At 43.6% G+C, this 14,930-nt stretch overlaps 1 protein-coding gene and 1 long non-coding RNA gene across 2 annotated transcripts; both read right to left on the bottom strand.

Moving 5' to 3' along the window:
- Window positions 1-728: 728 nt before the first annotated feature.
- On the bottom strand, window positions 729-11,016 carry LOC115249232 (solute carrier family 26 member 6-like). Its single transcript, XM_029834220.1, has 19 exons — window positions 10,743-11,016; window positions 10,139-10,278; window positions 9,567-9,677; window positions 9,324-9,496; window positions 9,093-9,257; window positions 6,449-6,601; window positions 6,248-6,330; window positions 5,966-6,113; window positions 4,418-4,531; window positions 4,268-4,345; window positions 4,077-4,172; window positions 3,873-3,979; window positions 3,717-3,786; window positions 3,262-3,354; window positions 3,015-3,146; window positions 2,645-2,941; window positions 2,460-2,514; window positions 2,145-2,275; window positions 729-2,065 (listed from the first exon to the last, which is right to left on the bottom strand). The coding sequence occupies exons 1-19, from the start codon at window positions 10,883-10,885 to the stop codon at window positions 2,039-2,041; spliced, it is 2,316 nt and encodes a 771-aa protein (XP_029690080.1). The 5' UTR covers window positions 10,886-11,016; the 3' UTR covers window positions 729-2,038.
- A 2,265-nt stretch (window positions 11,017-13,281) lies between these two features.
- Window positions 13,282-14,774, bottom strand: LOC115249247 (uncharacterized). Its single transcript, XR_003887955.1, has 2 exons — window positions 14,742-14,774; window positions 13,282-13,407 (listed from the first exon to the last, which is right to left on the bottom strand). It is a non-coding gene; the product is annotated as an uncharacterized lncRNA (long non-coding RNA).
- Between the last annotated feature and the right edge of the window lie 156 nt (window positions 14,775-14,930).

Below are 14,930 nucleotides of genomic sequence, written 5' to 3' on the forward strand. Positions count from 1 at the left end.
ATCATGGCGACAATGTGACAGGATTCTAGGACTGATGTCTGTTATGTTAGGACAAATCCTGCGTGCACTTCATCTAGCATCCCAGAATCGTGTTCTGTCACTCAATGGCAACTGTCTCTCTCCAAACTGCTGTACTTCACGGTTGCTGGATGCAGTAAGAGTTAACTGCACAATCACTTGAAGTCATTTATCATCTGTGGGCTTTAAATGGACCACACCTGTTCAGGAATGTGAGTGTGTGGGGACCCTGCAGAGGTCAGTTGCTGCACTGCGCTTGCTCTCACACAGCGACTGGCGATGCACACAGCATCCTCAAGCTCCTCGACAACCATCTCATGAATTTTCAGCTGTAAGACCTGGTCCACTCTGGACAAAAAGCTGCAAATTCAGTCTAATGCATTGTGATCACAACTGGGGAAGGACTGAAGCTCCACATGAGTGATATCAGCACTGTGTACATCAAAATTCTTATCTGGTTTCTGAGGATGAGCATTTAGGTCAAATTAAATCAAGTTAATTTAGAGCCCAAATTCACAGGTATTGTTTGCCTCAGAGGGATTTACAGTCTGCACAGTTTGCACAGTCTGTTCTACCTTAAAACCAGGTCATAAAAAGCATTTAAAAACCCTTTATAGAAAAAGGAAGCTGAAGGAGAGCCTGGGGCAGACAGACATTCAACACATGCCACATACACACATACATGAGTCTGGAAGAATGGCACAGAATAATTTGGTCCAAAAACCTCTCTTTAGCAAAATCACAGTCCATCATGATAATGGATTACTGAGATAAGCTGTCCCAGTACAGAATAGAAGCATCAGTCAGGCAAGTAGGAAGAGTGGCAGCCTTTACCACTGATGGGGCTGCATGGCAAAATCAAGGGTGATTTCAGACACAGGGTTCGTTACTAAAGTTCCTCAGAACAGACAGTACAACTACACTTCCTGCTCTGAGCCTCACGTGGGACCAGTCAGAAGAGAGGAAAAGATCCACCAATAAGCAAATGTGCTGTAAATTAAAAGTGTAGATTTAACACAAACTTAAGTTACATTAAACATGTAAATAACAATTGTCACTTATTAAATTTAAACATAGTTTTACACATGAGAAATATGACAAAAATAACTTACAGAAGGAAAGACTGCCTCTTTATTCACATGATGTCATTCCTACTTTAATCTATGGGACATTCAAAAATAGATTTGATGTCACAATAAAAAAATATCTATACTCTTTTATTAATCATGTCTTAACAGACAAGAATAAACAGATTCCTATTCTGATCAAAACATAAAGCTACAAATGTAAAACATTTAGTTTTCTTAATTATTTGATTCCATTTTTATGTAGACTTTAAAAAAACATGTAAACAATTCCATAGGAAACAAAAATACAAGAGCCCTTCACACAAATTAAAATGTGTACAAAACTGATAAGCTTCATCATTGCTATAACACTTGATCCAAAAACAGAGGAGAGGCCAAAGGTGTCCCGGGAAGTAGCGATGAATACTGACTATAAATACAGTTTCTGTTTCTGTCTGTGTGGGTGTGACACAGGAATGATGGCCCTCCCAGAGGGGCCCAGCTATGACAAATATTTACATTTTATTGATCAGGTGACCTTGCTGTGGCCAACTGAGCTCACTGTGAGGAATAAGAAAGCAGACCGATATTCAAGCACATTAAACCCACTGCACTTCTCACATGAGGCCCCCGCTACCCTCAACTTGCTTCCTATAAATACTCTTTAATAATCCAGTGTTGCATTCTCCCACTTCCCCTTCACCCCTTCTCTGCCTCACGTACACCATGGCGGGAGAGGACTGCAGTGACGTATTGCTGGCAGGGTCATCAGATGTGTCATAAAAACCCTGTTTCCACAGCAACGGCTCCTGTTCCCATGGCAACCGGCCGCCATGTCAATGTGGCGCGTTCTCCTCTGATGGGGGGGAGGAGACAAGGATGATGACCAATGGAGAGCAGCAGAGCGTCCAATAGCTGCAGGACGAAGAAGATAGCAGCCTGACCCCTGCTGGCTACATCTGGGTGGTGCAGGTCGTATCCTACAATCAGTAGCGGGGATTTTACAACAATGACCACCGAGAAACGAAATTTTAACATGAATATTACAGATTTACTTACAAGTCCAAATTCCCTGTGTCCCACTTTGTGCAGGATATGGAGTACAGCGTCGTGTACTGTGACAAACAGTCTGCTCTTGGGGATATTGTCTGAGAAGAAACCGGCAGTTTCCAGCTGCTCCACGACACATGCTGATAGATGACCAAAAAAAGAACCCAATGAATCCATAATAACAGAAATATTGTCTGACCGCTGAGTCTGATGGGGACAATGTGGTGCAGCCAAGGCCAGGGCCTTGAGCTATCATTATCTGATGATTCCCTGAATGCATTAATGCAGGACATTATCTTATGTTTTGTCTGGTGAAGCACTCACCTTGGCAGCCCACTAGATAGATGTCCAAATCAATCTGCCCATAGTCTCTGAATATCTGAGAGAATAAAATATGACATCAGCTTTCCCCCCTGAATTATTTATAAAAATGATCCAGAATAATTCAGTTGGGCGTTATTATTTCATACTAATTTATGTTTGAGAGAAACAGGGCCTGGCACACCTACATTTTTTAAGGTCTTCACGGTGACCATATCAACAAAGTTGGTGGTGGAAATGTCCAAGATGATGCTGTGCGTGCCAAACCCGCACGTCATCCCCTTTTCCTCATCAGCATGCTGCGGTTGCCCAGTGATGGCGTCATCGCCGCGGCTGCCCACGTCTGAGTCTGAGTCAGTGGTGTCGTGTTGGTAAGCCCAGTTCTGTTGGCCATTGCTGAGACCTGGTCTCTGGTTCTGCAGATCTGATCCTGTGAGGACTTTGCTCTCATTCATTCCAATGGATATTTGACTGGCCTCTATTTTCTGTAGAAACAAATCCACCAGTTTAAATCTGCTTTTGCTGTATTTTGACACTGGCTGCTTCTGTGTGTCATACCTCTTTCTCTGCCCCCTTTTTAGCTTTTTTTTCCTCCTTTTGAGCTCGTCTTTTCTCTTTCTCCTGCTTGCGCTTCTGTTTTGACTCTCTCTTCTTCTTCTCCGTCAGCAGCTTCCCAACATCGATTCCACTCTGCAAAAAAGCCCAACATCATTATAAAGGGGGGAGAAATTATGAACCCATAGAGAGCTCAGAAAGCAATTATCACCAGTGTTGATAGTGCAAATGGATGTATAGAAACACACACCTTCTCTTGTAGAGCCTCCAAGTACATCTCAGCATTTGTGTAGTAGATTGTTGCAGATGAACGGAAGATTTTAATTCCTGGGATCTCTTTAGCCTGCAGGGGCACGTTATGAAACGTCAATTGAAAGAAGTTTAATTCTCAAGCTTTGTTCTGCAGTGCTTTGCACTTTTTGCATCCCAGAGAGGCTTGTTTGAGGAAATGGAGCTATTCTGGTGTAATTGTCTTCCTGCCCCTCCAAAAAGCCAGTGCACACAAATGTAGCATGTAATGCTGTTCCTTTTATTTACACCATTTTCAATAAATATGTCAAGAGCTGTTTTTCCATTTATTTCAAATGCTGTTTATTACATGAATAGATCAGCGAAATCATAAATGCTGGATGGGCTCACCCTTTACTGACACACTATGAGCATTGTCCAGAGAAAATGTCACTTTAAATATTGATGCACCCTTACCGTCTGGTATTTGTCTGTATCCAGGTACAGGTCTGTGCCTGGAACATGGCCTAAGATGGAGTAGGTGGGTCTGGGAAACAATATATAGATGTAAAACTGGCACCACAGGGGAAAAAATATAATCAAATATATCGATTGTGAGCAGTGTGTAATTACAATTGTGTTCTGAAGATGACGGTGAGCATGGAAAAGCCAATGGCGACGGCCAGACCCAAGTCCAGGTTGAGCAGAATGGTGCAGGCAAACGTTACCAGCCACACCATCTAGATGGCAGCATAAATATAGGCGGTCAGCAGGTGCGACCTGGTTCACACCCAGTTAAATGGAGCAGAATGATTGTTAAAGGGGATTTAGTCATACCAGATCAACCTTGTTGGACTTCAGCAGCATGGGCACATCTGTGAACTGCTTGAACATTCCTTTTAAGTTCACTAACACTATAGTAGATAGGACAGCCTGAGGAGCAGGGATATAGAAATATGTTTTATCAAATGGCTTCAGCATGGATATCCAAAATTAAGGACCAATACTGAAGATAGAGAAAGTTTTACCTTGGGTAGATCTTCAAAAAGAGGACCCAATTTCCAAACTGTGATGAGCACAATAATGGATGAAACCACTCCTGCAACCTGAAATGAAGGGTCTTGAGCAAACAGTTGCTGCTTGGAAGTATTTATACCCATTTACTTGTGGTCAATTACCTGGGTCTTGCCCCCGGTACTCTCCTGAACAAGACTGCGAGACAAGGAGGAAGTCACAGAGTAGCACTGAAACATGCCGCCAATGGTGTTACTCAGACCCAGGGCAACGAGTTCCTGCAAACATCACGAGAAACTAAATACATTCCACCTTACAGAATCTTATATGCTGAGAAACATGTTCCCTTTGACACCATGACATTTGAAATAAGCCTTTAATCTGTCCGAAGTCTGGATGGTGTATCTTTAAGCAAATAACAGGTTCTATTCATTAACCAAACGGTCATGTCAGATCATCATTGCCCTGCAGAGAAGAGTGCCAAACATGTTTAAGGAACACTTAAGTGCATAAAGGATTTAACAGGTCAGCTCTCTGAAGGCTGTGAATGTTTCCAGCCTGCTTCTCTTTAGAGCACATTGATCCCAGTCACATGTCTTCCTCAGTGAATAAACATGTCTAATAAAGGCTGGTGTATGTCTGCTCGTTCTACAATGATGTCTGAGAAAATAAAAATGATGCACATTTGCAGGAGAGCAATTTTTAGCTGATATAAAATTGTAAACCGATGGCGGTTGGAAAGGCGGGTAACAGAGAGGGCGGTGTACTCTTTTGTAGCACCCGATCCCACGCAGAAGTACTGCACATGCATCTGCATTTGGCTACAGCTGAGATTTTGTCTCTGAAAGGAATCCTGGATTCATCTGAAATGAGATGTCTAACCCACCTAAATTATTGCTAAATAAAATTACGAGCACAATCTAAATTACACAACTGTGCACATGCTCCCTTAAATAACCAAGATGGACCAAGAGACAAAAGAACGCAGCTCTTTCCCGAAACAAATACATTTATGGTGTTGTTTGGACTTTAGTGCCATCTAGCGGTGTGGTGCTGTTCTACAGAATTCCCCCACAGCGACAGACTCTACAGATGCAGTCTCCATTCCAGACAACAAATCTTTCTACATTCACTCCTTAGTGTATCTACTGCAGTTGTGTACTCTTTGTACACATGTGCCACTCTGATAGTACAGTTTGAACCGTTACACTCTTTATATGCTTTTTTAAGTATAATTACCTATAATCCTCTATGCAGACAGAAATCAGACAAGAGGACCAAACTGAAAGGCACAATGTAAAATAAAGTAATATAACGCAGTCGTCTCATCCATCAATATGTCGTACAAGTAAAACTGTATCTGCTTCGCTTTCGTGTTCTGCTCCTCCTTATTATAGCGATAAACCATGTTTGACCCTGTTGGTGTTCTGTTTCTGTTGCATGCTTCACTGCAGTCTTGGAAAACTTGAAATGTTATTTGCAAATGTGCTGTCAATATCCAGGAAACCATGGTTCGATTGTGACTCCTGTTTCCCCTAATACGACACCCGTGACTAAATGTGAGACAAAAATCTAATCTTAGGCCAAAGCCGACTGGTGGGATTTATTCAGACAGGAACAGAGATTCTAAGTATAACTGCAGCAGCTGTGTGCAGGCACCACCTGACCTGTCCATCCCATCTATCTGGCAGTGTTATTGCTGTATTACTCACCTGATTGCTGTCAACCTTGTAGCCATATTTGAGGCCAAATGTTTTGCCAAGGGAAATGTTGATGGCATAGCCCACAATGGCCACTGCAAACGTATCACCTATTATTTGCGGGAACAAAGAGACGTCTGGGGCACGAGGGGCTTTCAGGCTGGAAATGGAAAATGTGAATGATTTTTTACCAGTGAACTCATTGTGGATGGAAGCAATTTTTTTTTTTACAATATACATTATACAATAATCCATAGCAAATATTCCAGATTGAGGGGTCCCTTGGGTACTTACCCACTGGGAATCTCTCCAATGACACTGATGCTGTATATATTTGTAAGATTACAGAAGTGGGTGATGATTGTTGCTGCAATGACCTGTTGAGGGCAGACACAAGAACACAGTTCAGAGACGGTTCATGCCGAACAATGAGCTCACGACGCCCCCTGCTGGTCGATTGAAGCACAAATGGAAGGAAGCCATGACAGGACCTACCACTATAAGTTCTATTGGGATGGGCAAAGGCAGCTTCTTTCTGTAGCAGGCATTGAGCTCTTTGACCACGATGAGAACAGCGAGGGCCAAGACGCTGACCACGACCTCTGGTGCTTTAGTCTCAGGTAGAAGGCGACAAATGTCCACCAAAGTCTGTGACAGAGTGACGAAGAAAGGTTTAGCAAGTTAGTGGTGGAATTTCATATATGTTGTATTTTTACTCACAGTTTTATCATTTAGATCAGTTAACATAATATTACAGCTGGACAGTAAGAGAGATGTTTGATTTGACCCTGATTTGTCCAAATTAATGAGTTATTCATTACAATGAATTGTATTAATTGTAATGAGAGTTATTCATTACAATTAATACAATTAATTATATTTTTGTCTCTAGACAAATTCGATCAATTTCAACATATATTGGGCTTCACTCATCTGTGTTTTGTATAATTCTTATTCTTCATTTAAGGCCTGGTTTAATAGATGTCTGTGTAAATTCTCAGTCATCCAGGTCATTGTATCCAAGGTAGTTTTCTCTGTCAACTGGACTGTGTTTCTTCTCTTGAAGACGTTTCGCCTTCTATCCAGAAGGCTTCTTCAGTTCTGAAATCGCTGGGGAGAGAGCTTGAAAATATATAGCCCCTGTGGACCATTAGCATGCTAATGATCTGGGTGGTCACCTGAGAGTCGTTAGCAGGGTCGTTGGTCGGGTCGTTCACCTAGTTTCTGTTGAGGTGTCTCCCCTTTGTCTGCTGGATCACATGGTGATGAGTCACTGGGTCTCCTGGAATGGTGTGAATGTTTGTTTTGCTGTTGGAAGGAGTGGAGGACTGCATTGTATGTGGGTGACAGGAAGTGCCTCAGGCCACCACCTCTGTTTAAGGATGGTTTTTCCAATTTAACATGGATAGCTTCCTTGACCCCCCTTTCAAACCAGCGGTCTTCTCTGGCCAGTATCCTTACTTGGCTGTCCTCGAAGGAGTGCCCACTCTCCTTTAAGTGTAAGTGGACTGCTGAATCTTGACCCGAAGAGGTGGCACGTCTGTGTTGTGCCATTCTTCTGCGGAGAGGTTGTTTGGTTTCCCCAATGTACAGTTCCTCACGTTCCTCCTGGCACTGTACAGCATAAACAACATTACTTTGTTTGGGTCTTGGTGTCTTGTCCTTTGGGTGTACTAACCTCTGTCTGAGAGTGTTGCTGGGTTTGAAATGAACCGGTATGTCGTGTTTCTGGAGGATCCTCCTAGACTTCTCCGAGACTCCAGACAGGTAGGGGATGGAAACGCTGCGGCGTTTGTTTCTCTCCTCCTCTCCTTTGCTGAGGTCTCGTTTTCTTGAGGTTTTGGTGAAGGCCCAGTCTGGGTAGCCACATGTTTTGAGAGCTGTCTTAATGTGGTCCTGTTCCTTCTTTCTGCCTTGGGATGTGGTGGGTATTTCTCTGGCCCGGTGTTGGAGAGTTCTGATCACTCCCAACTTGTGTTCCAGTGGGTGGTGAGAGTCAAACTGGAGGTACTGGTCGGTATGTGTAGGTTTTCTGTAGACTTCGATGGTGAGATTTCTGTCCTCAGTGATCTTGACTGCGCAGTCCAGAAAGGCCAGACTGTTTCCTTTTACATCTTCCCGGGTGAATTTTACATGCTCGTCTGTTTTGTTGAGGTGATCGGAGAACGCTTCCAATTCTTGTGTTTGAATTTTGACCCAGGTGTCATCCACATACCTGAACCAGTGGCTTGGCGCAGTTCCTGTGAATTCCTGGGATTCCACCTTCTCCATGTATAGATTGGCAACTATGGGGGATACTGGTGAGCCCATGGCACAGCCATGTTTCTGCCTGTAGAAGCCTTCTCTGTACTGGAAATAGGTGGTGTTCAAACACAGGTCCAGCATGGTGCAGATTTGGGCTGGTGTTAAGGTTGTTCTTTCTGTAAGATTCTTGTCCAATAGAAGGTGCTTGTGGATGGTGTCTATGGCGCTGGCGGTGGGGATGCACGTGAAGAGTGACGTGACATCATAAGATACCATAGTCTCTTCTGGAAGTAGTGTGAGTCCACTGACTTTTTGAGCAAAGTCTTGGGAGTTTTTGATGTGGTGTGGGGTGTTGCCAACCATAGGCGACAAGATGGAGGCCAAGTACCTGGAAATGTTGTAGGTTACAGAATTGATGCTGCTTATTATGGGTCTGAGAGGGGTCCCTGGAAACTAGGTGAACGACCCGACCAACGACCCTGCTAACGACTCTCAGGTGACCACCCAGATCATTAGCATGCTAATGGTCCACAGGGGCTATATATTTTCAAGCTCTCTCCCCAGCGATTTCAGAAATGAAGAAGCCTTCTGGATAGAAGGCGAAACGTCTTCAAGAGAAGAAACACAGTCCAGTTGACAGAGAAAACTACCTTGGAGGCCTGGTTTAATAGTTAACAGAGGAGTGGTTGACTTATTGACCTCCCCATATAAAATAAAAAACCAAAAGCTTCTCTTTAATTATTGACAAGTCATTTAAAGGATGCACCAGCACAAGGTAGCAGAAACAACACAAACTCTGACAAACAGGAAGGTGAAGAACATAAACAGCATGATCTTTAGGAAGGGTGTTTTGCAGTTTAAGCAGTATTTTAAGAGAATATTGTTTGTTGCTCACATAAATAAGAGACAGGGGTCCAGTGAAACGAGCCGGAAAGATTCCAAACAGGTACTTGAGCTGCGAGATGCACACATGGCAGGCTGATCCTGTGGTGTAGCCTCGAACCAGCGGCTCCGACAGGTAGGTGACCACAAAACCAAACCTCACCACACCCAAAAGGATCTAAAATGATGGGGAAGTTATAATAAAGCCAATCTGAAGAAGCATTGGAAAACTATACAGACACACCTGGAAGAGCCCCGTCAGGACGGAGAGGGCGCACGCTATCTGGACTCTGTACGCGTCCCGGGCAGCAACGTCCACGCTTTCGGTTCCATTAGTGCCATTCACGATGAAGTTACTGCTGGGCGCCAGCCTCTCCGTCACGCTGCCGACCATGATGCTGATCACAGCGAACGTACCTGAACGCACACAACCATAAAGTGAGGACGCTCCGTCGGCTCCTGCTGATCCACCTGTGACCTTACGCACCGATGGAGATGTGTCTGGATGTGCCAAAAAGGAAGTACACTAACACCGGGTAGAGCGAGGTGTACAGGCCGAACACTGGCGGTAAGGAGGCCAGGAGCGCATATGCCATGCCTGTTTGGGAAAAAGAAACAGATTAATACACATCATATCTTCTGGTACAGTAACACTGGGCTCTGTTTTACAGTAAATAAATCAATAACGTGAAAGTTCAGATCCAGGCAGAAGCCGTTATGTGTCTTTGGTGCCTCAGTTTCTGGTATGTGTTTACCTTGGACACCACTCTGGGTTAACTCCATTTATCTTATCTCTAAAAACTGACTCATGTATCCATTCACAACATTCCTCAGTGTTTTGCTCCCAAAGAAAGGCCAAATCTGACGGGTGGGAAAGCTTTGGGTGTTTGCAGCTCCCGATATCAAACAGGTTCACTCTCGAGTGGGAAGGTGTGCTACTGTCTCGCTCGGCTCTTCCTTTAAATGCAGATTATTCATCCCAATGGGGTAAATTAAATGACAAAATTCAAAGAATGTTTCTGCTCATGCCATAAAGTTTCCTCAGAAGCTCCCTGATACCTTGTGGGAGGTGCATGATGCCCACGCTGCAGCCGGAGATCAGGTCCCCGATTGCATTCTCCCTGATGGAGTAACGAGGCAGCCAGTAGAGGACTGGGACCCAGCTCAGCAGAGCCTGCTTCAGTCTCTCTCCAGAACACCTGCAACACAAGCACACGCCGTTATACATCAGTGACTCATTCGGCCCGAGACAAACGTGGTTTAAGCAAAGACAGACGTGTGAATCGTGGCACCTGCAGCTGGTTTATCAGCTCACAGGAAGCAGCAGCATGTCAGAGCGCTGCTGCTCTCGCAGGCAGGGAGCCATTAAAACTCCCCTCTTTGTGTTTAATCATGTTAATCATGTTAAACATGTAGTGTTGAAAGTCAGTTGTCAAGTATTCAAGGGTTTGTTTAACCTTATATTGGGCTCTGCGCAAAGACAAGTTGGTGAGATACAAAAACGAAAGTTCACTCTTTTAATTTGACTTCTTTTTGAGTGAGTGATGCAGGTGGTTGTGATTGTATGTATTTATAACTGAACCTTGATTTTACTGCCGCTCAAGGCAACCATTACAAAAAAGAGGCGTGTGCCTCCATTCACCATACACCTCTTCATATTTACCTCAGGGACTCCTTGACTCGGTCTCCCAGGCTCGGTTTGGTGGACCACGTCTGCTTCTGCCCCACCTCATCTAAACGGGCCTCATCCAGGAGCTCCCTCCTCACAAAATAGTCCACCGGCGGAGACCCCGTCTGCCCATCCATCGGAGCAGCTGGCGTCAACACTGACCCAGGAGGGTTGGTTTCAGATGGAGAAGCAACAGAGGCCAAACACAAAGCCGTGAGAGTCACCTCTGCTCCGCGCTCCTGGACGGTGGTTGTTTTTAGACTGTGGGAGTGACTCCTGTCCCATTCTTATAAGACAGCTCAATCACATGTTCTGCATAAAGACACACCCCCGACACACACACACACCTGCCCGCATCTTATTATTTCACCTAAGATAAGAGGAAGAGTCCAGAACTCACTGTAATTTTATGGAGGATTTTATCGCCGGCAGGAGTGTGTTGTAACACATGCTGTGCATTGTTGCATCTGCTTTGTTCAATTTGGCTTTGTGTCCCTGATCATCTACTTTAGAATTAATTTGCTTGTTTTGTTCCAAATTTCATACATGCAAAAGAGCAGGTAGCTGATTTACTGATGTGACCCTTCCCTTTTAGAATGTGCTTGTATTTACTCACCTGCCTAAAACTGCTTATCTCTATGACTGGGATTAAGGCCAATCAACTGTTTAACCATATTCCATTCTTTAACTATAATATGTAATACCATATATAATATACAACACCATAATGTATCACAAGTTTGTTGAATTTGGCAATTTTTCCAAAATAATCCATTTGGAAACAGGTGGGAAAACAACAAAAAACATTCTTTTTAAATTGAAATCCCATAATAATAGTTGCATGTAAATAACACTAACTATTGCGCGCTGAGTTATTGTTGCATCTTTAATCCAACAAGATGCCCAAAAATACCAACAACAAAAACAACCGTTGTTTATTTGTATTAAAAGAATCATAGATAAGATAAATTCCTGTTGAGGTGCATAAAAAATGAACACTTCCATCTGTGGCTCTTACTTAACGAGCAGGTTGGCGTTGGTCACGTGCTCATAAGTCAGATGCTTGTCGGTGGTCCTCTGAACATTCGGGGTGATGCTTTTGTTACGCTGGTTATCTTTAGTAGCGTCTTTGTCAGAATAGACTTTTATGAGTCAACTTTATCTTTATTCTGGTCTGTGTAAAAAAATATGAGGGGAATGTGCTCAAATGTGTCCGCAGATGTGGCAGATATAGCCGAGGAATTAACGAACATGATGGGGACAGAAATATACTTAAGATCCAGCACGTCTGCGGAGACCTGAGGTGTCTGTCCACCGACAGTCTCCGGCCACCCGGAGACAGTTTGAAGGGATCTGTGGAGAATTTGACTTTTTTTTTTTTTTTTTTTAACTCAAGTCTGGCTTCAAGGACTAACTACAGATTTTCCTGTTTCTGATTATTTTTATTTTATTTTTGACAATGCTTTCCAGATGAAAGAGATTATTCATTTACTATTCATTTTTGCTCTTTTTGGTCCCAGCTAACAGTCAAAGATCTGTTAATTTGGAGTATATCGGCAGCTTAATTTTTAGTTAACAGTACTGTTCACGTCCTTCTTGCGCTTGTTCATGTCATCATTCCCGATAACCTCAGTGCTTGTAACCGTCCTACCTTGTTAAAAAGAAATAATGTTCAAGGACATGCAGGAGTCACGGAGAGGATTTGCTTTTGTTGCTGAAATGACTAACAGGAATGACAGGAAGTGTTCTTGCACATATTAACTCCGGCCCGTCACTCACCCACATGGATGTTGCTGTTATATCCAGGAACACATGAAGGCAAACAAGCTGGTATTTATTTAGCAAGAAGGAAAACAGGATCTGCTGGAATATTCAAAAAAGAAAAAGAAAAATGGGATAAATACTTTGTTTCCGTGGTGGTCAAGTCAAGATTTATGGCCCCTGAAATCAATGACAGCCATTAATTAGTGAATGAGCCAAAGTAAACAATGAAACCAGCCAATAAGATAAAAGTTAAATCACAATAAAAACCAGACCAGGTGGCGCCTTTAACACTCTGAAAGGAGAGTTTAAAGTTTAATTTCACTTGAATTAAACAGGAAGCTGAGGTAGACACACCAGTCAGTCCAGCTGTCATGTGATCACCTTGGTTCTTTGATGCTCTGCAGTTTGTAGCTATAAGCAGAACCTGTAATTTAGCATTAAGGCTATAACACACGCTACTCTACAATGATGCGGTTGAATGTTCCAAAGTGCAATAATAATAAATAATAATATAGCATTATCTTTGTCTTGTAATGATGGGTGCTAACAGAGGTCTTAGCGATGGGTGACAGTATGAGGTCAATAATCAGTATTTGACTGATGGAGTGATTGTGATGACAGAAGCAGGAAGAATCTTGGGTTCCTAGATTAAAACAACCCACTGTAGCTATAAAAAATGTTCTTAACCAAGTTTTATTGATAAACTAAACACATTAGTGCTCCCGCACGAACCCAGCCAATAAAACCATCAACCCCTCGAACCAGCAGCTAGAGTTTCACAGCAACTGTCAGTTTAATGGTGGCACAGTGGAGAAGCACTCATAGGAGCCACAGATCAAAAGATAGGTATTATTGCATGTTTCATGTTGTTCAGGGCCGTCCAACAATCCAAGACCTGTGCAGAGCAACAGAAAGGGACATATTACATTTGACCCCAACACGTGAAATGATGCAATCTTGGTAACAACGTGCCGCCAAAGGAAAGAAAATGTGCACATAAATTGCTCAGTATGTTCAGAACGCTCAGGGTGAAAAATTAACCACATTGTAGCTTTTTTCCCCCATTATTTTTACTTCATTCCTCTGGTGTTTTGGCCAAAGGTGCTGAAGAAGCAGAGCTGGCAGCGCTCACTTGCAGATGGTCACTGATTTACCCTCGAAGTCCATAAGATTTAACTGTCTTCTCGCTCATCCTTAATGTACAATGTTTTGCCGTGTGTGGAACATTTGAAGTTCCACCCCGTCAAATGATTAGCGTATGAGTAACGCGTGAATATGCGCATCAATGTTTGACTGGATGCGTTTTGATCTCCATTTCACCAGCTTCTACAGTGATGTAGGCGTTGCATGGAGCAGCAGTTATTTTACACCAAAATCACAAAACAAAGAAAGTCAGAAAATTATCTCTGTACAGTTTGGCTGTTGGATGGAGCTTCCCCAGCCTCTTGTTTGCTCTTTGTTTTGGCAAGAAAAAGTATGTAAAAAACCCTAAGGGAAGACAAGAAAGGCAACCAGTTCATTAACTTCTTGTGACAGGTGTAATTGGGACCCAAAAGCAGCACTCTGGAAAGCTGGGACCGTTGGAAATGACCTTTATTAGTAGAGGGGCAAACAGGAACTCAGGCAGACAAGGAAACAGTCTGTTCTTCAGGCTCGAGGCCCACACAAAGTCTACGGCTGTTTCCGAAACCACACACACACACACACTCGTTCCCTATTCACTACATGGGGGACATGGATTGAGTGAACTACGTAGCACACTCAATTTAAAGTTAGTATTCGGATAACGGCGTCATTTACAGCTAAAGTGAAAGAATTTGACGCTTTAGTATGAAATGTGAAAACAGCAGACAATACATACATTTGTAAGTCATCTCTCCTTGTTTACCCGCCATCGATAGATTGTCACGTGATACCGTAAAGGCTGATGGGATATATTTTCCGAGTTAGGGTGCATCGGTTGTACACTACTTTTTGCAGTGCATTGTGGGATACGTTGAGTGCACTACATAGGGTACAGCGTTGCTCACCAACATGTCAGACACTATTTCAAAATGGCATCCACACTATTGAGAGCACTATAGTGAGTGGTTTCAGAACCAGCCTATGGGTTTCAGGCTCGGGGATTGGTTGAGCTGAGCCAGAATGCGGAACCGAGGGGGAGGACATGAACCCTCGGACCCGTACAGCTCCGTTTACAGCAGGCAGGAGTGACAGAGAGGGGCTTACAGGAGATGAGGCCGACAATGCAGCAGAGCAGACGGGATGAGCAGCAGCGAAGTTGGGACCAGGCGGAGAAGTCAGGACCAGGTGAGCAGACAGGAACCAGAAACGCTGAGGCAGAAGTCGTGGTCAGGGACGGAAGGCTGGTGAGTTTACCGGGAGACAGGCGGGGCGGGGCGGGGCGGGGCGGTGCAG

Source organism: Takifugu rubripes, chromosome 3 (genome assembly GCF_901000725.2).
Source record: "Takifugu rubripes chromosome 3, fTakRub1.2, whole genome shotgun sequence".
Lineage (NCBI taxonomy): Eukaryota > Metazoa > Chordata > Actinopteri > Tetraodontiformes > Tetraodontidae > Takifugu > Takifugu rubripes.

What these genes read in the sequence shown, in the direction of transcription:
- LOC115249232 (XM_029834220.1), bottom strand. Translation starts at nt 10,885, where the DNA reads ATGGATGGGCAGACGGGGTCTCCGCCGGTGGACTATTTTGTGAGGAGG. An exon ending in TGGAGGCTCTACAAGAGAAG is followed by an intron (nt 3,147 to 3,261) that starts GTGTGTGTTTCT and finishes GCTTTTTTGCAG; the next exon opens with AGTGGAATCGATGTTGGGAA. An exon ending in GACACAGGGAATTTGGACTT is followed by an intron (nt 2,066 to 2,144) that starts GTAAGTAAATCT and finishes TACTGATTGTAG; the next exon opens with GATACGACCTGCACCACCCA.